The 25,029-nt window shown below is 33.4% G+C and overlaps 2 protein-coding genes across 2 annotated transcripts in view; one reads left to right on the forward strand and one right to left on the reverse strand.

Moving 5' to 3' along the window:
- The window catches only part of Rpn2 (Regulatory particle non-ATPase 2), a 172,855-nt gene that overhangs the window by 135,420 nt on the left and 12,406 nt on the right, over positions 1–25,029 (forward strand). The gene's annotated exons all lie outside the window — the stretch shown is intronic.
- 5-HT2B (5-hydroxytryptamine receptor 2B) lies at positions 594–24,311 on the reverse strand. Its single transcript, XM_076413262.1, has 5 exons — positions 24,083–24,311; positions 20,037–20,244; positions 14,497–14,812; positions 2,092–2,573; positions 594–1,273 (listed from the first exon to the last, which is right to left on the reverse strand). Exons 1-5 carry the CDS (start codon positions 24,239–24,241, stop codon positions 720–722), a joined length of 1,719 nt encoding a protein of 572 aa, XP_076269377.1. The 5' UTR covers positions 24,242–24,311; the 3' UTR covers positions 594–719.

Here is a 25,029-nt window from a genome sequence, read left to right on the forward strand (position 1 = left end):
ATACAATATTTTTAAAGTAGATTGCCGTTATTTTATGATTGTTATCAAAAGGTTTTAACTAAATGTTTAAACCGATAATTTCTAACGTTAAAAAGCTCATGTCTTGAGTACTTATTGTAATGTAATTTATCTCTATTTGCTATAATATTGATTATATCACATAAAATACTATTAGGTTACTCGTAGACTTTACTTTAGTTAATAGTGTTAACGTTAATTTATAATAACATTTTCTTTAGTTTGTGTTAACGTTCTTTTCTTTTGGCTAAGATTATATGAAAACTCAATTATCTTAATACTTTTAATTTTACAGATTTGTATATATTGTTACAATGGAATTGATTGAGTTATATTTCTGTTCGAGTTTCGATATGTTAGAAGACATTTTGCTGGTAATAATAGTTTGGTTCTGCTGTTGATATACACAAAAATCTGTTTTAGTTTTTATCAGTGATCTTTTAGTATCTACAACACTAGGACATTTAGTTAATGTTCATTTAATATCCAGTTGACGTGACGGCACTGCATTCACTACCTTTTAATATCACACTACTCTATTTATCATCCATCTACCGCATTAGATGTTTTTTTAATTAGAATTTAACACTACACTCTATTTTTATTGCACATATAAAAACTGATATCCTGATATCGCTCACTAACTATAACTAGCACAACATTTATACGTTTGTTTTTTGTTCTTTCGTTACCCGCACTTGTCACCTATGCGGTCTCCATGCCGTCTGTCTGTACCGACACATCAACACTTTCTTGAACGCTTGTCGAAACACCTTGTTGAATATCGTGTAGAAAACGGGATTCACCATAGAACTCGCGTATCCAAGCCACGTCACCAAATGCATCACCCACGCACCAAGATTCTTGTCACACTCCGAACAAAATGTCGGCAATAGGTTCAATATGAAGAACGGTGCCCACAAGATCACGAAAGTGAAGAAAACCACCCCGAGCACCTTCGTAGCCTTCTGTTCAAGTCTGATTATCCTGCCGTGTCTTGAGGAGTTCCTGGAAATGACGCTGGAGTTCCGGCTGTGGTGGGAGCGCACGCTTCTGGTGATGTTTCCCGTCGCGGAGGTGTACTGGTTGTATCGTTGGAGCAGGCATGGCGACGAGGGGTTCTTGCTTCGTTCGGTCAGCGTGGTGGTCTGACCGTTGTGACGTAGAGTGGCCGAGCGCTTCAGAAGTGGCGTTTTCTGGGAATTGGCTGGTGATGAGGTCAACAGGCAACTCTTCGTGTTCCCGAAACTGGATCCTGTGAACAAAAATAGTTAGTAGGTACTCGTAACATAAGCTTGGATCAGATAGATGTGATTATAAACATATTTTGAGTCACTTTGCCAATCCAGACACTTTGCAGAATTGTTACAATTTAATATTTCGGATGGGGTCAAAAAACACAAAAATGAAACAGGATAGTGTGTTGGAATCAGTTCGTTACCTGATGTGCACCAGTGATATTCCTGAGTTACAACATAGTACAATAGCTATATTTGCTGACAGTACTACCATCAAGGCTGCAGGTAAAGCCTACAAGGTAACAGCAATGAAATTGCAAGTATCAGTAAACGAAGCTAACAATTTGACCGAGCAATGAATAATCGGTTTGAATGTTGAATGAATTGTTTGAATTCCATATCAGAATAAACAACATCCTGCGTCAAAATCCCACTCAGAAAAATAATTAGGAATATGTAGGCAAATCCTTAATCCCATATACCCTTAACATATATCCAGATAGGGGGTTGTGACAAGAATATTGATCTGGACATAATTCAGTGGTTTCAGAACAAAATATTGCGGAGTGCTGTTAATACTTCATGGTACTTCAGAAGCAGTGATCCCCAGAGAGATTTGGAAATGAACATCATTGACTAGACCATTAAAAAACTTGCCCAGAGTAATGAACCAATACTAATCCTCGCACTACGTCTTCTTCACCATGTCAGTATTGAGAAATTTTTCTCTATTAGCGTAAATAATTTGAAAGCTATTATTTTTTGTCATTTATGATTGCATAATATTACTAATCGAATATCAGTAGTATTATGTTTTAACTGTGTTTTAACTTACCTCTTCTATGGCTGCGGCGAGATTCCCACGTCACCACCACGTTATTTGGTGACGAATCACTGCTGCTGCCCCTGCTTCTGCTGCCTGACGCCATCTTCTTAATCGGCGATATACCGGGCGATGGTGTCTTCTCCGCCCCAAGCGAATAGTTCGCTCCCAATTTATCACTTGGCACAATTTTTACTTCAGCAGGTGTGGGAAGCGGCGATTTGTCGCCCTGCTTCTCACCAAAGTAGGGACAAGTACACGGCGGTGGTAAGGGGAAGGAACACTCGTTGGGGTTGTTCCGCGCACTATCCAGGTTCGCCGATCGCATCTCGTGGAAACTGGATCCTCGTCGACGTCTCCATCGTGGAGATGGTGTTTCGTCTCTTGTGTCACCTTCGTGGAACGTGGAGGCCCGCCTCCGTTTCGATTGCCACGGGGAGAGCTCCGAAGCCGTCAGGATGGAAGAGTGGGAACAGGTCAGAGAATCACCAGATCTGCAAAGTAGTAATGATTTTTTGTTAGTTTTGAATTGTATATCAGTTCTTTGAAACTAATTTCTGCGTTTTCTATTCATAAATAATTTAATTTTTTTCATAATTTATCACGAGTATCGTGTAGCAAATATTATAGAGTGGAAAATCTTATTACCTATACACCAGTTTGGGTTTATTAACAAGCATTCAATATTTGACCTTGGGCATAAAATAACAGATGTAATTTGTTACATACAGGTCTACATTAACTAACATATATCGTTTTCTCTTTCCAATCTATTTTCTTACATTTGTTCAGTGTGAATTATCTTTGGGTGAATTTCTGAATTTGGGTGGTCTATCTATTTTAATATCGTACATTATATTTGGTGCAGGTTTGTTTATTTAGTATATTTTTTAATTTTTATTAATCTATTTTCCTTCATTTGCTTCATGCTTTATAACAACCTTACGCATCCCAGACCTCATATATATTTCACGACACGTTTTTTTTTCGTTTTCACGGACATCTGACATTCGCCTTTTCCACGTTTTATCTCCGAACTACGCCCTCGCCAATAAATGTCATTTATGTAATTGAAAAATCGGTTTTATATTTTGTTTTTCTCTCGTCCCCTCTCGAAAATATATGTTTGAGATTCCCGAAATTTCAGCGGGCACCAAGTTATAAATTATGGATAATGCCGAACAATGTTACGATGTTTTTTTCGCCATCCGGCTCTCGAAGTCGGATAAACAGTCGACGTCGAGATGACGAGATAATTCACTTTTCCTCGATGGTAGCCTAAACAGTTCAGTGTGATTAATTAAGGGGCGATAAAGTCTTTTTTGCAAACTTAGGAGTCGTTCTGCCAAAGTGAGGAAATTATTTTTTAATTCGATTTGGACGCGGCGAGATTCGACTTGTAATTTACTTTAATAAGCATTGTCTTCGCTGCTTTTCGGGGGTAATAACGTTTCGAAAGCGTTTAAGCTTTGATTTTTTTTATATCAGATACTGTTGGGTTAAATTATTAACAAAAAAAATATTATTTATGTTTTGTATTTCTTTTTAGTGTATTATTATATCCATCATAGTTAAATCACCTTGTTACTTACTACCTACATTAATTTGTGCCTTTTTCATTATTACAGATTGTATATTTACTGTTTTGTTATGTTACTAGTTTTACACAATCAGTGACAACGTTCTTAAGTATATTTATGATCATAAACAAAATTGCGAAATATCTCGGAATGAATCTCGATGCAAAACTTCGCTGGAAGGAACATATAAAGAAGAAAAGAAAAGAACTGGATTTGAAATATAGGAAAATGTATTTCAAAATTCTTAGTACATAATAAATTGCTATTATATAAGCGAATACTGAAACCTATGTGGACATACGGAGTTCAATTATGGGGATGTTCCGCAAAGAGTAACATAAACAATGGATCCTCCAAGATATATACCTAGATTTAAGTTATCATAAAGACACATTGTAGGTTATTCGGAAACGACTAGTAATAATGTAATAATTAAATAATAACAAAAAACAGAATTAACTCAAAGCCAAAATGCCCACTACAAAATAATTACTTATAATTTTCAACAGAAATCTTTAGTATCATGGATGTTATCAGCATTCTAAGAAAGATCAAACAGGAAAATGGTACTGTCCTGAGGCCATTACCATTACATATGCAGACTTGAAAATATAGAAAGACGGCATATATCTCCCAATGTAAAAAGTGACAGGCATTTGAACATGCCTAGATGTTTCTGTAACTAAGAATCTGTGAGTATATTAGGGTCATAATTAAAGACTGTAGCAGCAAATTATCGGAGTTTTGTGGCACAGAAAGAAATAATTCGAGTACAGGCAGGAGAAAAGCGAAAACCCATGATAGTTCCTGTTCTACTGAAGATTGTTCCAACAGAAGAAAGTAACATTGTTATGCAGGACCAGCTTAAGACAAACATCAATCTAATGTAACAGAAGAAACTACGTTACATGAGATAAATAAATATAACAATAGAGAATATAAAGAATAATAACATCTCGTTATACTTAAACGATTAAATTTGAATATATAGTTACTGATTATGAAAAATAAGTTGTTGGTAGAGGCTGTGGTGACATAATAACAAATATTTTAGATTTGGTTATTATTAACATTTTGGGTGCAATATTAAGCTATTGATTTTGTCTATATTTCTATCATAATTTTAAGGTTAAACACGAGTTTCTCCCACCATTCGACACTACCACTTGTTCCACACAAGAAAATTACAGTATGCGATTTTCTAGATTCGAAATCTTCATAATAATCTGATAATAGTTGTCAACTCCAAGTTTTGCAAACAGGGTTGTGAAACATATGTTTTTACGATTTAGCAGAATGATTCGTTGTTAAAAAGTAAATCCGAATAACTGAGCTTTGTTTTTTATATAGATTCACAAGAGTGATATAATATAAATCACGCCATCTATCGTGAATCCCTTAAAATTCCAACAGAAATGGAACAAAAGAAAGTAAATTAGATTCAATTGGAAAAACGTAAAATAAATAAATGTGTGGATATAATAAATTAATAATAAGCGCAATAATTTTGTTTGGGTTGTTCTTTAAACAACGTAAACGATATTTTTAAGATTGAAAAACTGAGTTAATAATACTGCCAAAGGCAACAAATAAAAATATCCATTACCAACTTAGCATTTGGTATTATCTATGAAAGAATCAATACAATATTAACAAAGTAACTTCGCAAAATTTCTGGCTGCATTCCTGTAAGTACGTAAAAATAAATGTAACCAATTCTTAGAGAAAGGAAGATTACTTACATTCCCTCGACTGCTTCTTAATATCCGTTCGAACGAATTTCCCGAATATACATACTATATACCCGGGAATAATTGAAACTTTTCTATTATGTTCCTGGTAGAACGTTTTGTTCCCATTTCCTTTTTATACATCTTCGAACGTTTTACTTACTCGGTTAAAAATTTCCTAAGTTGCCGCAGGGCAAGGGATTAAAAGTTTCCCCAACACTGGTTATACATTTCATTAGTTTTTAATATTTTTAACTCGAGTTTAAGTCTGCATAATGATACCCGAAAAAAAAACCGGCGTCTAGAAAGTTTGAAAGGACCTTAATTAAGATAAATTCGAAAACGTTTGTTTTAACATGATAATTGATCTGTATTATAACGTAAAGGTCCGACATTGTGGAGTTTTTTTGCTTTAATTGCAATAGATAGAAAGGAGGTTGCATTGTAGCTACGCTGAGTTTTTAAAATTGTTGTGTTTAGTGTTTCTAATAATTTAACTTTGTGATTAGATTTCGATTTCAACTGGCGTATATCTGTTATTGTGATATTTGCATAAGACCGTTAGTTAACTAACTGAAGCTCCATACTTGAGTTCCCCATGATATAAAAGAGCTTTATAACAAATAGTCACAAAATAGATACCATATTATAGGACAAAAGCGTATTTGTCATTTATTCTTTTCATAGAGAGAAAAAATCTAATACCAATACAGCAGTTTGGGTGTATTAATAAGAATTCAACAATTGACCAGGTCCATAGAATAACAGATGTTACTGAAAAAGCCTACGAAAGTAAAAAAGTATGGTCTGATATAATCTTAGATTTAGCACAAGCCTTCGATAAGATTTGGCATGAAGGCCTTGTTCATAAACTACAGAAAATGTTACCAAAACAACACACTGAACTACTAAAATCGTGCATTACAGCCAGAATGTTAAACAAGAGGAAGCTTACTCTACAATAAAAGAAGCTAAAGCAGGTGTGCCACAAGGAAGTGTACTGGGGCCAATGCTTTATCTACTCTACACTTGTGATATACCACAAATGGAAAATATTACGATGGCTACATTTGCTAATGATACTGCGATTATAGCTGTCGGAGACAATAGTGAAGAAGCCACACGAATATTACAGTAGGCGAGTGATAATATAAGTGATTGGACACAAGCTTGGAAAATAAAAATCAACGAAAGTAAATCTGTGCATTTGCAGTTCACCTATAGCCAGACCATACAAGCACCAATAACATTAAATAATACTATCGTTCCATATACCAACAACGCTAAATATCTCGGTATGAATCTTGATGCAAACCTTCACTGGAAGAAACATATAAAAAAGAAAAGAAAACAACTGGAATTCAAATATAGAAAAATGTACTGGCTAATTGGAAGTACATCACAATTATCAATACATTCAATTATGGGGATGTTCTGCATAGAGTAACACAAACAAAATACAATTTTTTCGGAACAAACTCCTGAGAAGTATTGTGGGCGCACTCAAATACTACACGACTGTCTACCTACACCGGGACCTTGATATCAGATACCCACAGTCAGCAAGGAAATCAATAGAATTACAAGGGGGCATGAGGAAAGACTCCATTCTCATGAGAATATTGAAGTATTGCAACTTTTGGATACCACCAGAGCAGGACATAGACTTAAAAGAATCAAACCATCTGATCTTGTGTAACATAGTGTTGTATAATAAAAAATACAGCAGTTTCATGTATAAACATTTGTTTCCAGAGACTGAGATAGGGCCGATGGGTCGTCCTAGTTATATACCTAGATTTAAGTTATCATAAAGACACATTGTAGGTTATTCGGAAACGACTACTAACAATGTAATAATAAAATAACAAAAAAATTCTTTGAAAACACCTCGGAGTTAATTAATAATTACTATAGGAAAATCAGTTGGTAGTCTCGTTGAAACCAACAGGTCTACTAACATCATTTAGATATGTGATATTTATTTTTTTACGCTCTCTAATATAATTATGAGGGTGCTAAGGGGAATCAAACTGTATTTTCATCGTATTGACATTAGAGCCACGTCCGATCCAAGAAATTATTTTGGGGATTCGTTCGTCGCGAAGAATATTAAATATCTTGTTTGATTTTTCTCATTCCGGATATCGCTGCGTCGCTACTGACATAACAGTCGATACACGTTTCAATGCCGGATGGATATTGTACCTTTAATATCTGCTAGATGGATTGTTATGTTATGTTGATTTGAGAAAGATTGTACAGAAGAATAGTAGATATTTACTAAAAAAACTATCTGAAATTTGTTTTGGAAAAAAGAATGCACACAGAAGAATCACACTTTATTTAAAGTACATCAGATCAGTAAACTGCGAAAATAATTTAAATTTAAAAATATCCTCTTAAAGGCATATTCTTAAATGGTTAAGCTTTGATAATATTTAAAAAATCGATTTTCCAAATTTCTAGACTAGAATATTACCTTAAACTCATCAGCTGTGTCCTATCAAATTCATAGACCTTACACTTAACCAGCTCTCAGTTATTTTAGTACTTTAAACGATAACCTATCGATGTAGATACAACAAAGAAAAACCAGACCTCATTGTCGAATATGCAGCTGAAGTATATAACTCTAACAAAGGACTAAAATTAATCATGATAACTTAAAATTCAAAATCTCCACAACAGGGGAGCTGACCAAAAAGATAAAAATAGATCCGAACCCAGAGAAAGCATCAAGATTTTATTATTTATTAATCATTGGAATGTTAAGACAATTTTCTAGAAAAGCTTAGAAAATAAATTCAAAGTTTCTTCACTAGATTATGTTAAATCTTATATAACTATTTATCTATTAACAATTATCTCGAAACTGTTTATGAATCCATAGAATAACAGACAACATCGAACGTTCTTTTGAAAAAATGCCGAAATATAAAAGTCAGCTTTCGAACGAATGATTAAGTATGAAATTTGTAAAGATTATTTAATCCTCAAGACCTTGTACGACACAAAAACAAATTAGATACAAAATTGATTGTTATTATCTTGTGCTCTTTACGTAACGGCGATAGACAACAAACAAAAACACTCCATTACATAATTAACTAAATTAAATTACTGCTCTAATTACCTAAATCGCTTCAAGGGCATCACAATAGTGTAAATAATGTCGCTTTCCTCGCAAGCCCTAGCGAAGACCGACCTGAAAAAAGGCCCCCTAATGATGTTTCCCCTTTAAAGAATTGATTCGGTCGCTTCAGTTACACGGATCGATATTTTAACACTGTTTTCGCGCAGATTTTTGCGGATTATAATAAATCACTCCGCTGTAAGATTAGCGGGGAGGTTCCTTTATCAACCTCCTTTCGTTTTATCTTCGACCACTTCGGGCTGGGTGGCCGAATTAGTGTTCGTGAAGGGTTAGAGGTGGGGAAACATTGTTTTGGGCTTTTTTTTGTCGGTGGTTTAATAGAAATTGGAAGGGGACCGGAGATATATCGATTATTGATTGTTTTTTGTTTTTGTTTCAGGTAATTTCACGACGTTTCACTAAGATACTGGTAGAGTGGGTGAGTAAAGTTGATACAATTCTTCCTGAATAGCTGGATCTTTCAGAATGAGCAAATAATTATCCAGGATTTTTTTGTCACATGATGAAAATTGGCGCGCCAATAGGCTCTTCTTTCTACATTTTGATGTTACTGATCGAATAATGCAGGGAGTCAATCCTTCTTTATTCAAAAATGACTATGAAAACCATCATGTCCTAAATATATGCCCAGGAGATTGTGGATAATGAAATTACAAGCCAAATTTAATGAAACCGTTGTATTTATCATTATTACATATTTTAAATATGGTCTATTCAATGTTTTTTTCTACATACGTCATCAAGATGTTTAATGTATTGCCTGCCGCAATTTGTAAACTCGTTATAGAATTAGACAATATTTTCTTTCCCATTTTATTCTAATTAAAAAGAATTTCAACGCTGTCTGGTTCAAACACGTAAATGAATGAGCCTGCCCAAGGCATCCGGTTGTCAGACGTATGCAACATTCTTGAATAATAGTGAAAGCAATAGTAGTAAGACGTTATAACTCTAACCTATGAACTATTGTGGCTGTATAATTAACTGTAGTTTTTATATGTATTATAGTGTTAAAATAAATTATATTTGATAACATTTTTGTTCAATTATTTTATTTAGATTAGAATTTTGTTGTATGTCTAAAACTAAGAATTGATGCGGCAACATTGCGACGTTTTGATGTTACCAATTTAGATGACGTATGTACAAAATAACTTTGAACAGACTATATATTTTTTTGTTACTCTAAGTATTAATAGCGATGGATAGTACTTTGAAAAAATAATGGACATGGTAGTTCACAATGGGATAGTGAACTAATAAAAAACAAAATATCAAAATTCACGGTTTTATGCAATCAGTAACAACATCCTTAACAAGCCCCAAATTGACTCATAGTCAACCTGCCCAATTGTCACGTGAAATCTCCACAACGAAAGAACCAAAACACGAGAGAGATATTATTCGAAATCTATTACTATTGCATAAGCAGACATGAAAATATAGAAAAACAACACTTACAACAGCATTTAACTAAAAAGTGCTAGGCATTTGGACATGTTATGTATGTGTTAAGATATTATGATAAGGTCACAATTAAAGATCATAGCAGAAAACTATCAAAGTTCTGTGGTACTGAAAGAAGTAGTTCAAGAGCAGGGAAAGTACTACATAAAAAACTAATGGAGAAAACTCAGGATAGTTTTCCTATTCCACTAGCTAAATGTAACAGAAGAAACTACATAAGATGAGATAAATATATACTACTATACTCTCTATTAATAGATACAGCGGCGAATTATGTAAGATGGTTTTCCATGCTTAAACAATTTTGCAATATTAAGCTATTGATTTTCACCATATTTCTGCCAGTATTTTAAGTCTAATCACGAGTTTCCAGTACCAACGACCACACAAGAAAATCATAGTCTGTCGTTATTTACATGCAGAGTCTTCATAACAATCTGATAACAGTTTTCGTCTCGTCTCTCTTCGCAAACAGTGCTACGAAACAGATATTTTTACAATTAAAAAAATGCTACGTTATTAAAAAATAAATCTAACTGTCTTTCGATATTATTATGGATACAAAAGAGTTTGGGGTCATATATTATAAATTATGCTATATTGTAAGAACATAGTGATTATTAAATAGTTTTAGGCTTTAAATATGGACCATTTTACATGAATAAGTAGCCAATATTTATGAATCTTTTAAAAGTACTTGGTTGTACTTGAATAAGCCAAACGAAAAATGTTTAGTGTTCTTCTTATCCTTTTAACCAATCAACAATCTCCGTTTTGCTGGTAATTTTTTTTTTACTCTGCCACCATATCACGAAATGAGAGCGTAACCTATACGAGACGAGTTTCCATTAATTTAATCGTGTAACGAAAGGAAACTGCATCTGACAGGCTAGACTTACAACAGGAAAACGTCAGCCGCACCAATAACTAACTACTGCTCTATGGGAGGAATCACGCGTTTACTCTGTAATATAACAATCAATTTTGTTTAAACACGATTTCTTCGAACACGAACTAATCCGACAGTAAACATACGAACCGATCCGAAAACAACCGAATGTATTTCGGGGCAATTTTTTTGCGAAATTTACCAGTTTGATTCGTGAATTAAATGAACGAACATATTCAGGGTCACGTCTCAGTATTAATAATAACCCGTCGCTATTAAAAAGGGTTTTGCCGGCGCCACCAGTTACTGTAGTTCTAAGAAGGGGAAGGCTTTATGGTCCCGGATATAAATTATACGGCATCGAATGGCTCGTAAAATTTTAATACGTATCCACGTAAAGTAATACGGACGTCCATTAAATCTCCGTATCGGAAACGGGTCTTTTCGTGGTTCTAGCATCGGTCTCGTGAAATTTTTAATCGACTTTACCACATTCATAACGTCATTTCTTGAGATTTTTATGTAATCGTTAATGCTCGTCTATAGGTTCGGCATGTTCGGTATTTTTCGGATACGTTTGTTTTATTTCGGATGAGTTCGTTATTTTTTGTCTGCGTTCGTTACCTTTCGCATATTTTATCAAATATGTGTTATCTATTAATGGAGTGGTCTAGTCTAGTAGTTTCGTTTTGTTCTTGTTTTTCTCATATTTTCATAGCTCACCTTGTTTTTGACTGGTAATGTAACTGAGGTTTTTTCAAAATTCAATATTTTTTCGGAAATATAGTTGTTTCAGGACCAAGCATCTAAAAACCAAACTTTTTTCAAGACGCTTGAAGTCCTACCGGCCCGAGTTACTTGGAATTTGGTGTGAATCTTGTCCATACATTTTTCTATGCTATCAAAGTAAAAGTATAATAAAATTTGGATATCTATTGCTTTTGAATCTTTTGGAAATGTCAAAAGTAATGGTTATTAATATTTTCATGTTATCGGTAATGATCGTGTATAGGTTCGTATTCGATCGGCTTTTTTCGGTTGTGTTCGTTATTTTTCGCATATGTTGTTAAATGATGGGGTATCTGCTAATATTCTTAAATGATTTTGTTTTATTCTTGCTGTTTATTGTACTGTTCTTACTGTTGTTTTATTAATTCTTACTGGTGAGTTTAATTGGTGACAGTATTTCTTAATTTTTCACCTACTTTTCAGATTTGTTCTAGCCTTGGTGTTTTTGCTTGATTGATTTTTTCTAATATAAAAAATGCCCTTTTAGTATCTTTTTAATAGGTCCAAGAGCAAAGCTAAGTTTTAAGTGAATTCAGATTAAGGGGGTATTCTAGCCTATATATTTTTAAAAAATCGATTTTTTCTTCATATTTTCAAACCTTTTAAGAATGTGCTTTTAAGAGGATTTTTGATAACAGGACTTTTGAACACAATAATTGAACTAGTTTTTACTGAAACTACCTTTTCGAGACGGTTAATATGATATTTCAAGTTATACTGAACCAATTTGGTATGTGCCCTTCGACATTTGGTAAGTGCCTTTTCTACATAAATTTTTTAGATTTTCACTGTTTACCACAAAAAAAAGTGAAAATGTCAAAACATTGGTAAAAAAATCTAGTTTATTCGAGTTTTCGTATTTTGAGAAAAATGGCTCCACTAAAATAGCTATATCTCGGAAAATAATTTAAATTTTGAAAAAGCCGGCTTGGTGGCTCAGTGGTAAATGATGAGACTGTCCTGCTACTGTTGTGATAGTTGCGGGTTCGAATCCTGCTGGGGTATAGTCGTAAATGTATGTTTGTGATTGTTTAAAATTTGTGAGTGTTCTAGGCAAGGGTGTAAAATCCGACAAGGAAAGTGATCCCAGTTACGCCAGTAACCAAGCTGGGTAAGACCGGATGTCTTCTGGGATTATTTCTAAGGTTGATCACTCGCCAGTCGGTAGGCTTAATGCTGAGGACCGTGGTTCGGAGCCCACGTTAAACTTTAGGCCCAGTCCAGATAAACCCATAGTTGGTAAAAGGAGACTTTAAATATATATATATATATATAAATTGAGAATTACTCTAAAAGGATTAAGCTTTAAAAATATGATTTTTTAAATATTTACTTGTCATTTTTAAAGGCATTAATTTTGCTTTTATATTCTTGGTTTACGTTTTATAGAAACATTACCAAAATTAGACGAAAAGATGGCCCACCCTATATTAAATTTAAAATAGTGTTTTGAAACAGTTCATTTTCATTTCAAGTTTGCTCCTGTTTTATCGTACTTCTTTCTATGGATCAAGTAACTTCTTTAGGAAAATGCTCGAAAAGAAATTACACCATTGTTAGAAGCGCCGGGATAGTGGCAACGAGAACAATAAGAAGTATGACGAAACCTTTTAATCCCGCCAGAATATTTCCCGATTTAATTTCTCCGAAATCCTTTCAGAGCGTATTTAATGCAATCGTCGGCTTTTTTATGGCGGAAGCGAGCTTATAAATGCATTTATAATTTTTAGGGTTTTCAAGTTCCAAACGTGTTCTTTTCCCGAGAGAAAAACGAGTAAAAAAGCGGTCTGGGTTAACTAAAATTCTAGTGCTTGCGTACGTAGCGACCATGAATCATATCGATTTCATATAACTGTTTCTTGTTGGTCGCATCATGGTTGTTTAGGTCATATGTCATGGCCTACGCGGCGAAATTGCGTTGTCGATAAAAATTCAAATATCCTCCGTTACTCTATTTTGCTTTTGGCCTCTGGTCAAAATAGTCAAAAGAAATTGGTTTTATGATGGCTGACAGAAGCTATAACTACGTTTTTTTGGTCTATAAATATTGTATAAGTTTTCGTATGTGGAGTATTACAAGATATTAAAATAGGTCTCTGTAGACAACGAAGAGTTTTTTTTCCATTGATTTTCCTAACTTAGTTCTGAAATAATTCAGAAAGCTATACTTTTTCTTATTTTATTTACTTCGCCATATAATAAGTCATAGCTTATTTATTACTGTTAATCACATCATCGTGTATTGGATATTCTTTATTGCTGTTCTTTTTCCTTATTGTTTCATTTCTTTCTAAATCTGGTTTTATTTAAGTTCTGATTTTTTCCTACTTAAGACTTTTCTTAATATATAGCACTATGGTATGCCCTTTTATTTTCTATTATAAACTTGTTTAGTTTTACTTATGTAGTAGTTTAAAATATTTCAGACTTTTCATAATGTATAATGATACGATGTACCGTTTTATTTCACATGGTATTTTGTATAAACTGCTCTAATTCCTACAACAATTAAATATTCATCAGTATTTACACGAGCTTGTATTTCAATTACGGCTCTATACTGCTAGCTTCGTGCCATATTCGGTCTAATGAACCAATAGGCTTTTAATAGATCCCTGATTCGCCAACCCATTAACAATGACTGATGACGGTTGCGGAAAATTCGACGTCGGTTGCATTGTCGGGTCATCGCTTAGTTGGCAAAAATTCTTCGGATGCTTATCGTTTAATGCACGGTGTGTTTTTTTTCCTTTTTTAGTTTTGTGGTAAACTGTTATTTTTAAAAATAATGAACGTAGTACTTACCCTGATTTGGTGTAAGTTTTAGCTGGTGACAAACCAGTGTCCAGATCAATGGTGTCCATGTTTCCCGCCACCGCGGCAGCGGCAGCTTCCTGTAAACCTCTGGATAGTTTCAGCATCTCTGCTCCGAACTGACCTAAGGCGGACATGGTGCAGGGCGTGGGTTCCGACTCCTGAATCCATAGCTCGTGGGTGTCTATATTCGTCAGTTCGGTATCAGTTGACCCGGCTGAGTGTCCATGCTGCGATGTGGACATAGTCGACAGCTTTCCCGTTTTTGATGTAGCTTTCAGTAGCCTTCTCCAAGTACATCTTCTTTCTGAAAAATAAAAGAATGAACTTATTTATCATTGGACAATTACTTGGTTTATCTCGACGTTAACATAATTTGTCACCATGAATTAATTTTAAGGATTCTTATATTATATTTGTTTTGACCTAATTTTCTGTAAGATCTCTCAACTTATTATATAAATTTGGGGAAGCTGTCCAAAAAACATATTTAGGAGCTCCACAGTTTTCATCAGCCACAGTAATCTTTTCCACGCATTAAATTCATCATATTTCTTTAAATATAAATATAATTCCTTAATATTTATACTATGAATCTAAAATAGATGTAAGCAGAAATCGAAATAACTAAGGAAATTTTCCTCATGTCAAATATCAGTCATTTGTACGAGGAATTTCTTTGCATCCAAAAATAATATTTGTCTCATGCGATTTTGTCGATGATCGAGTTTAGTTGTTTTTCGGTCCTTTTGAACTAATTTATTCGAAATTATTTTGATATCTGGACGGACGGGCGCTACAGTATAACGTAAAACACGCGTAGTTTTTATATTCGGTTGATCTTTTTTGTGGGCCAATTAGCGAGCTCGATTTTTTATCGTGCCACCGGACACCGACACGGAACGGACGGACCATAAAAATTGCGGTTTATCGCTCGAATAATTGGATTTTTAAATCGATTCGTTAGCGGCAAGCCAATTTTTTTTGGTTCGGTAACATCTATCGGTGGTGGCTTCAAAAGAAGAATCAAATATTTTTTAAATAATTAATAAAATTATAATTGCCTATGTTCATCTATATCATCAAGGTGTAAGGACTGCGTATTAATTTTGAGGGATTTTATCTATTATTTATTCCTAGTCACATTTTGATATTGTGAGGTTGTTTAAGGGGGTAATTTTTTATATTCCTAAAGCTTAAACCGTTCAGAATATGCCCTTAAAGGTATGTTTCAAATTTTAAATCATTTTCGGAGATATTGCTGTTTAAGTGAAGATATTCCTAAAACCTTACCTTTAAACGCATTTTTATTGAAATTAATTTTTCCGAGGCGGTTGATTATCTTAAATTCTACTGAACCCATTTGCTTAAAATTTGATGTGTGTCTTAGAGTGAGAAAAATTAGTTTCGGTCGCGTCACTAAACATGCTATATCTTCGAAAATAATTTAAATTTACCAAAATACCCTTAAGGACATATTTTTTTAGAGGATGAAACTTTGAAAATATGAACCGATTTTTCAAGTTTCTGGAATATCCCCTTAATAACCATTCGCAGGTATGTAAAATTTGGGTGGTACTCAACAATGTTCTCAAACGAATTAGTTGCAATAAATTTCCAACAATGTTCTTCCGGTATGTGAACCGAACCATCTGCACCTTTTTTCAGTGTCACGTAATTTTCTATGAGATTGATGAATTGTTCTGCAAGCTAAAGATCATTGCTAATTTTAAAGATTTTTGCTAATTTCCATATTTATATTTTTCTTTGTATTAATCTTTTAATGGGGATAAACGGATAATAAAGATATATGGTTAAAGAAAAATAAACTTCGGTTTTTCGCAAAACAAGGCTTTAAAGCCACATATCTCTATTACAACTTATTCAGTGCCACCATATAGTCGTTTAATCAATCCAAATGTATTGCTCGTGTAAAATGGAGATTCCAGAAAGCATTTTTTTCAAAGAATTGTTTAAAATATCACTATCTATATGGAATTGTATGCCCAATAAGACAGTAAGTTAATTTTGTATTTCATTCTTTATAACAGTACTAAAACTGACAATATACAATTAATTTCGTGTATGTAAAGTGGCATCAAAAACAAGAACGCTGGTTCAAAGCAAAGACATTTACCAGTCTTCTATTGTGTTATGCTACACTGACGCAGACTTTATCATTAAGTTAACGACGTTCAAAAGCTTTTAATAACCCTTGATCACTTGTTTCCATCAACAAATAGTGATTGAAATAATTAAACTCGCGGAAATTCTGCAGAACCTTCTACCTAGGGCGTAACAACTTTTTAATTAGATCAGGGCGTTATTAAAGTTGCAGGCGATAGCATAGCGTAGCGCAGCGAAAAACGGTAAAATTGCAACGGCGTATGGCTCCATATTGGGTTAACGTTAGGAAGATCTTGATAAGTTAAGCTCCAACTATTCAGTTCCATTTAATATGTTTGAGTTAACAGTTTGCTCTTGGTTGACTGTGAGGTTTGCTAAAGTTTTCTAAAATTTATGATTATGCTTCTGAAACAATAATATTGATAAATAATACTGTAATTTCCTTATCGTTTAATTTTATCACTGATAATAGTGATCAGTTCGTAATTGGTGAAAGATATGTATTAGCAATTCGTAAAATTCGAAAAATATGTTTTAGTTTCTTTGGATTAATATACGGTTCAACAAAGCATATTTTTTGTGCTCTATTCCACTTTTTTATCATTAAGATCGATATCGAATTAACTATCTTTTATGTAGGGTTTTATCAGAGTGATATAATTTGGGATTTGTTTTTAAGATTTGATTGATTGACACTATCGGTTTAGAGTATTCTTATAGCGTTAGCATTTTGGAGCCCATTAACACTGACTAATAGATATTCCGAAGAACCTCAAGCCAATACGGCACAATCCATTATCGAAGGTACACAATAGATATCTAAGCAGAATAAGAATCTAGACAGAGGAATATATAATTAAATAAATCAACATAGTTATATTAGGTGCCTTTGTAAGAGTCCTGCTTCATATAGTAGGTCTTTTAATTAAATTTAATTAACCTTTTGAATTACTACTTAATTTTAAAGGTTTTTTAAAGAATGTTTAGAGAATATCAATATTTTTGAAGCCTTTCTATTGATATTTTTATTTTTTCTTAAAAACATCAATATATATTTTGTTAAAGTCTGGAACAAAAAAAGGTCGATACATGTATCGAACTTTTATTTTGAGATTTCTTTCCCCGGACATCAAGTGAATTTTGTGTGTTTTAGTATCAACATATTTTGTTCCGCGGGCTACATTCCTAGATGAAATACTAGGATAACGTACAATTTTTGTTGTATCTCTTGACGTACAAATGGTGCTTCACGAACTTATCATGCAACTTAGTATATGAGCAACGAATTCGATTTAAAATTAATTTAGAATTATCTGCTCGTCAAAATTGTAGATACAGCTGCACCCAGAGCTCGAAAATTTAAGTTCCCGCACAAGTTTCACTTGTTTATATACTCCTTAATCCATGTATCCTGTTCAGTGCACCGCAACAAATTTTCAGCTTGCCGCCCAGATAATCCCGCCGTTTTCAATCCGTTCCCGAAACTCCCGTTTATTAAAGTTAAATCAAATATGGAAGCCAAACAAAAGTATCAGCCAAGTTTGATAATGGCTCGGCAATCATTTGGCGACCCCGTTGGCTTTTCCGTCGCTGGGCCTCTTGTATCTTCGTTACGTGACGTTAACCTCAAACAGAATGAAGTTTTATATTTGTTTATTCAATGAAGATCCCCCGAGGTGGGGATGTCGGCCGCTGACAAAAGAATAGATACCAAATCACACAAAATTCTCTTGATGCCCCGGGGGGATTTCTCAGAACAAAATTTCGATACATGTATCGAATTTTTTTCACTCCAATCCTATTTTTTCACGCAATATTCACAGTCATCAGACCGGGTAGTTCCTTCTTTTTGGATCCATTCCATCCATTCACCAATTCCAATTCCAAAGAAATTCCAAAGCTAAAGTTAGATACTCTAATTTACGACTATCGATACTTTGAAAAAATATCGATTTTATTTTAAAATATATGCTAGAACTGATTTTTGAAGAAATATAAAATGAAGTTCTTTTTCTAAATTTACAAGTATTAGGTTATAATATATAAATAGAAATACGCTTCTATTCTGTGCTCTACTGGTTTTTTTGTATTTTTTTTAAAGATATATATGACTAACATTTTTCATTTTCAGACTATTTTGTATTTCCCCTTTAAGTGAATATATATTGCTGAAAATACGTCTATATATGTCGAGTTATATGTTTTCCAATCATCTACTTCACGTAGTTTTTCTACTTATTGAAGGATTTTTAAAAATATGAATATATTTTTTACCAGAAAGTATTAATATTGAGTCCTTAAGGGAGTAGTCTAGTCTAGAAATTCGAAAAAATCATTTTTTTTTCATATTTTCAAAGCTTATCCTTTTACAAATATGCCCTTAAGAGGATTTTTTCAAATTTAAAATATTTTCGGAGACACGGGCTGTTTTAATGACGTGGTATCTAAAACCAAAATTTTAGACGAGTTTTTCTTGAAACTACTTTCTTCGAGGTTGTCGAAATGATATCCAGAGAACTTGAGATTTCTACTGAATTGATTTACTGAAATTCGTTGTGAGCTTTCTCTATGAATTCTTTTATCGCATCAAAGTCATTTTTTTGCCAAATTAGGGCTGTTCGAAATAAGGAGACACATTTGTAACATATTTTAGATATCTACGAATTTTTTTTAATATAGTAATCCAAATTTTGTTATAGTTTTGTTTTGATATTATTGAATAATATTTAGAAAAGGGTAATACCAAGTATCAAGAAAAACGGTTCATTAGAATTTGAGATATCATGTCAATTGTCTCAAAAAATAAAATAGTTTCGAGAAAAACGCGAATATCCGAAAATAATTTTACTTTTACCTTTTTAATACTTTTTAAGGCTATAACCTTAGAGGGTTAAGCTTTGAAAATATTAATTAATGAAAAAAATTAATCAGTTTCGTAGGCTCAATACCCTCTTCACTCATCATTAAACCAATTAGATATGACTTTCCGCAATTTTCACACTATTTTCGTCGACATAATTGATACAACCTTTTTATAGTATAATTGTTTTTTTACGGGTTTTGATCGCTTTTAACGGTTACTATATACTTAACTAAATATATTTTTGATTCAAATGTGTAGTAGTGTATCCGTTTCGTATTCATTGTCACTTTTTAGTTGATTTTTTGTCTTTGATGGAACCGCTGATATGATTTCAGATATCAATCATTTAATAGTTGATCGTTAGATGCAGATGCTACACATTTGACTTCAAAAACAATGATTAAACAATGTTAAGCTCTTGGATGATTAAAATTATGTTTTCAATATATGTACAAATATTTGAGATTAAAATAGATAACAATTAGTTTGACTCTTCTATCTTAGTATCATACTTAAACTAATCCAATAAACGTAAACTTACCCAGAGGTGTGGATGCGGGTCCCATCCAGTTACTGGACCAGTTCGGCGTGCCCAGGTTCTGCTTCTGGTTCGCCAACAATCGTACGGTTAGGGCGTAGGTTACCAGCATGACCAGCAGCGGTATGTAGAAACAGATGATCGACCCGATCAATTTATATAGGGGATCCGGAATTTGGCAAGTGCCTTCGATTATTAACGATCCCTGGTCCTGAAATCATACGAAGCACGTTCAGGAAGCTCCCACTATGCATTAACAATCGTAATAGCTCGAATATTGAGTGCGAATTTATGTTAGTTTCGTAGAAGTGTGTTTGGAAATCGTGCAGGCTAAATTTCGACGATTTAAGGCGAATGCATGACAGAAACAGAAAATTCGCTTTACCACCTAACGGAATAATCCCGTGAAGTCGATACGATACGTTGAAATTTATTTTTCCGCCTTTGCTGCAGTCACCATTTATTTTTAATGTAGTTTTATAGCTTTAGAAATATATTTTATAAATCTATTCGTTACTTTATCCTACAATAAGTGGTTGTAGGAAGTATAATAGAGTTTATATATAACTTATTATTTGTAGATATGACAGTGTAAGAAGTATTATAGTCTGTAATTTTGAAAAAAAAAATCGATTGCTTTTCATATTTTCAAAGCTTAACCATTTTAGAGTATTCTCTTAAGAGTTTTTTTTTTCAAAATGTAACTTATTTTCTTCGTTATATCTCCGAAAATAATTGAAATTTTTTAGAATACCCTCTTGAATCGAATACCGTATTGTTGTGACACAAAATATGCCTCTGAGAGTTTGGAAATTCCTTTAAATTTGGAACTAACTTAAGAAATGGTATAGTTCATAGCGGATTGAAATTAACTGAATCAATTTCTTCGATTCAACTTTATTATTCATCTCCACTGTCGACCATTTTACATTGACCGAAGCTCCATTTAATTTAAACTAGAGCAGGAAGGCTAGGTATCGGGTTGAGTGTTCTATTGAAGTTAGTTCGATGTAAAAACAATAATAATCAAGGTTAAGATTGTTCTAGACCTGGAATTTTCCCGATGTGGTTCCAAAAATTGATATATTAAGCATATCAATTTCGTAAATTCATCAGAAATCAGCTAAAATCTATATTGAAGTTGAGGGTGTTGTATAATAATATAAATTTTATCTATTATACTCATAATCGAGTCAATATTAACTGACGATATGCTGCAAAATTGAATCAGGATCCTTCTTCTTCGCCAGATTTAACTTTGACTTCTGGTTCCTTCCAGATCTCAAAAAGATTTGGTTATATGGAAGTTTCAGGAATTTTCTGTTTTAATATTACGAAATTATCGAACGAAATAGGTGTAATTTTAGTAACCTTACTAAACCGTACTCTTGTATTCAAATTGTAGAGTACAACAAAGGAAAAACTGCGAGATTTCTAATAAAATGAAAAAAGTGCTCTGAATACTCAATGATCTGTCTAGTAATTCGATAAAAGAGAAGGGCAATATAAAAAATACCTGATACACAAAATGTCCTATAATAAATACACGTAAAGTATATATCATCCGAATGCCAAGAGGAATATTATGGAAATATGATGCTACTAGATACAAAAAGAAAAACGTAACATTTGTCGAGAATGGTTCAAGAGAAGTTAGTTCGATGCAAAAATGATAACAATCAAGGTTGAGATTATTTTAAACCTGGAATTTTCCCGATGTGCTTCCAAAAAATTGATGTATTAAGCATATCAATTTCGTAAATTCATCAGAAATCAACTAAAATCTATATTGAAGTTGACGGTGTTGTATAATAATATAAATTTTATCTATTATTCTCATGATCGAGTGAAAATTAATTGACGATATGCTGCAAAATTGAATCAGGATCTTTCTTGTTCGCCAGATTTAACTACCTTTGACTTCTTTCCAGATCTCGGAAAGATTTGGTTTTTTGGAAGTTTCAGCAATTTTCTGTTTTAATATTACGAACTTATCGAACAAAATAGGTGTAATTTTAGTAACTTTACTAAAGCGGACTCTTGTATTCAAATTGTAGAGTACAACAAAGGAAAAACTGTAAGATTTCTAATAAAATGAAAAAAGTGCTCTGAATACTCAACGATCTGTCTAGTAATTCGATAAAAGAGAAGGGCAATATAAAAAAATACCTGATACACAAAATGTCCTATAATAAATACACGTAAAGTATATATCATCCGAATGCCAAGAGGAATATTATGGAAATACGATGCTACTAGATACAAAAAGAAAAACGTAACATTTGTCGAGAATGGTTCAAGGTCTATATATGTTCGCTTTTTGCTTCCATAAAATAATATATTTCGGTCCTAACACATCTGCCATCCGAGCAAATCTGGGCATAAAGAAAAACAACTGCCAGGAATGGGATTTTCCGTTTTTTTTTCGCTTTTCGTTATATAAATTTCGGAGTTTTAAAGTAATTCCGTCCAAGACGCCGACTAAACGTTATACGGCCAGATAAATTCGTCCAGAACAAGGAGAAGAAAAAAAAGGTATCGGCGATATTCCGGTCATGCGGCGGTCTTTGAAGTATCCGTCAGAGAATTGTTCCATGAACGGTAAACAGCGTTACAAAGACATGGGGCGTCAGAAGTATATTCCGGCGCGAGGAAATGGAGGCGAAGGAAATTTGACTGGAGGTTGAAATATTGTTCGAAGAGGAACCGCGAAGATCACAAAAGGGCTTGACCCTCACGGTATTATATTAGATTTGAGAAAGGCCTTGCGAGACTAGTTTCACTTCTTTGCCGGAGGCGTGAAATTTCGTTGTTGAAGAATATATTTCAAATATTCATACGAAAATTGAAGAAAAAAAAAACGATATACTATCAGTATATCTGAATATTTGTTTCCTACGATGAAAAATTTCATAAATCAGTGAAATGAAATGAAAAAATAAAGTATTTCTGTAATTTCTCGAAAACAATTTTCATCCAATAACTTCTATGAAACTTTCGGATTTCTTTTCACAAATCTTAAAGAAATTAAGCAAATGGTAGCTTATAAACGAAAAATAAAAACAGTGTTAAACAATATACCACGCAGGTTAAAAAGGGAAATATTTTAGATGAGAAAAATATTATCGACCAATTTCGCTGTTACCAGTAATATCCAAAGTGTTTTAAAATTTTTGTTGAAAATATTAAAATCAATCAGGAAAAATCTTACAACATTGAAGAATTGACCAGGTGTATAATGACAGACTGCCTCTTGAACGTAACTTAAGGCTTCCATAGAATCAGGCAAGGGACTAATGGACTAATGAACAAACTAAAAAATGTTACCGAAGCAATACGTTGAACTCTTAAATTCTCCCATCTCAGCCAGGATATTTAGAGTTAAACAAGAAAAATCTGATTCAGTACTGAAAGAATCGGCTCAACAGGAGTAAATCAGTGTATACTGAATTCACCTACAGACTATTCATATACCATTGAATATGAATAATAGTGTTTTCCCGTACAGTAACAATGGAAAGTACCTTACGTACGTAATTGAAAAAATTCGGGCAATAATACCTTAGTTAAAAGTACTATAAAATAAAATGAATCTTTTTCACAATTTATCATAATATGATACACCTATATTATCCTCTGAAGCAGAATTCTGGTTATATCGATGTTTCTCTTAAAATGCGGCTGGATGGATATACGCTTTTAATGAAGATACCATACAATTAAAAATAAGACAAAACCGAAATTACTTTCTTGGAAACATAATACCAACTTTTAACGAATAATCAGAACAAATTTAAATATGCAGCAGTACTGGAAGATACTGTTTGTATAAAACTTAATTTTCGGCTTCAGCGAATTTCCGAATATACTTTCCTACTAATCTTTAATATCTCCCGGATTGTTTTCCTTCAGTCTTCATCAACGTACTTTTATATTAGCGGAATTACTAAAATATGGACTTATGCAAGTATATTCTGAACTAGCAGGAAAGTATTTTTCATAAAATGGTGATTATTATAGCTGGTCGATAGTAAAACTATTTCGCTTACCTTAGAATACATGAGACTTAGTGGCAAGCTCATGGCTATCGACAAAAGCCAGACGAAAACAATTTTCAGTATAACTCGCCTTCTGGATTTGTTCCTGCCGAATTTCATCGGATACCTCAGGGAGAGATATCTATCCACGCTGATGGTGCACAGGTGCATTATGGAGGCCGTACAAAATAATACGTCCAGACAAATCCAAGCCAGACAGTAGATTGATGGTAGTGGGAAATAACCTGGAAAAATACGAGTTTTTTTAATGATGCCGAATTTGTTTCCAAATCGTTCGTTTTTTCATAGAAAGGGATTTCTTAAAGGCGAACTGTCGTGGATATTATGCGATTTCATTGTATGGGAACTTTCTGTTATATTGTTAAAGATAAGGTGACCCCTGTCCGAACGATTTACATTGAGGTGTAAAATAAATGGGGAAAATATCCAGTGACATTTTTTATATAGAATCGTAATAAATATATATTTTGTTTCTTTTTGATTATAGATAGCGTTAGGATAGTTCGGAAGTTTTGTGCTCGATAACGGTAATTTAGGTAAACCGGTTCAGTAGGACTTGAGATATCATGTCAACCGTATCGAAAACAATATTTTCGAAAAAAAAACGGGTTTAAAGAGTCCGAGATATAGATGTTGCGCTACTAAAAGAGCTATATCCTCAAAAATAATTGAAATACAAAAAAATCCTAAAAAACTAATCAAATCATGCCTTTTTCGATGAAAAAGAAAACAACTAATAATCAGAAAGTCAGGTCAGGCGGACTTAACGCCGGCTTGGTGGCGTAGTGGTTAAGGCGACAGGACGGTCTACTGTTGCGACAGTCGCGCGTTCGAATCCAGCTGAGACATGAGTGTACTTTATGTTTGTGATTGTAGTTATAATTGTATTTATAGACAACAGTGGAAAATCCGACAAGGAATTACCATTTCAGTCACGC

Source organism: Rhynchophorus ferrugineus, unplaced genomic scaffold (assembly GCF_030347505.1).
Source record: "Rhynchophorus ferrugineus isolate W39M unplaced genomic scaffold, kcgeb_rfMv2 rfM9, whole genome shotgun sequence".
Lineage (NCBI taxonomy): Eukaryota > Metazoa > Arthropoda > Insecta > Coleoptera > Curculionidae > Rhynchophorus > Rhynchophorus ferrugineus.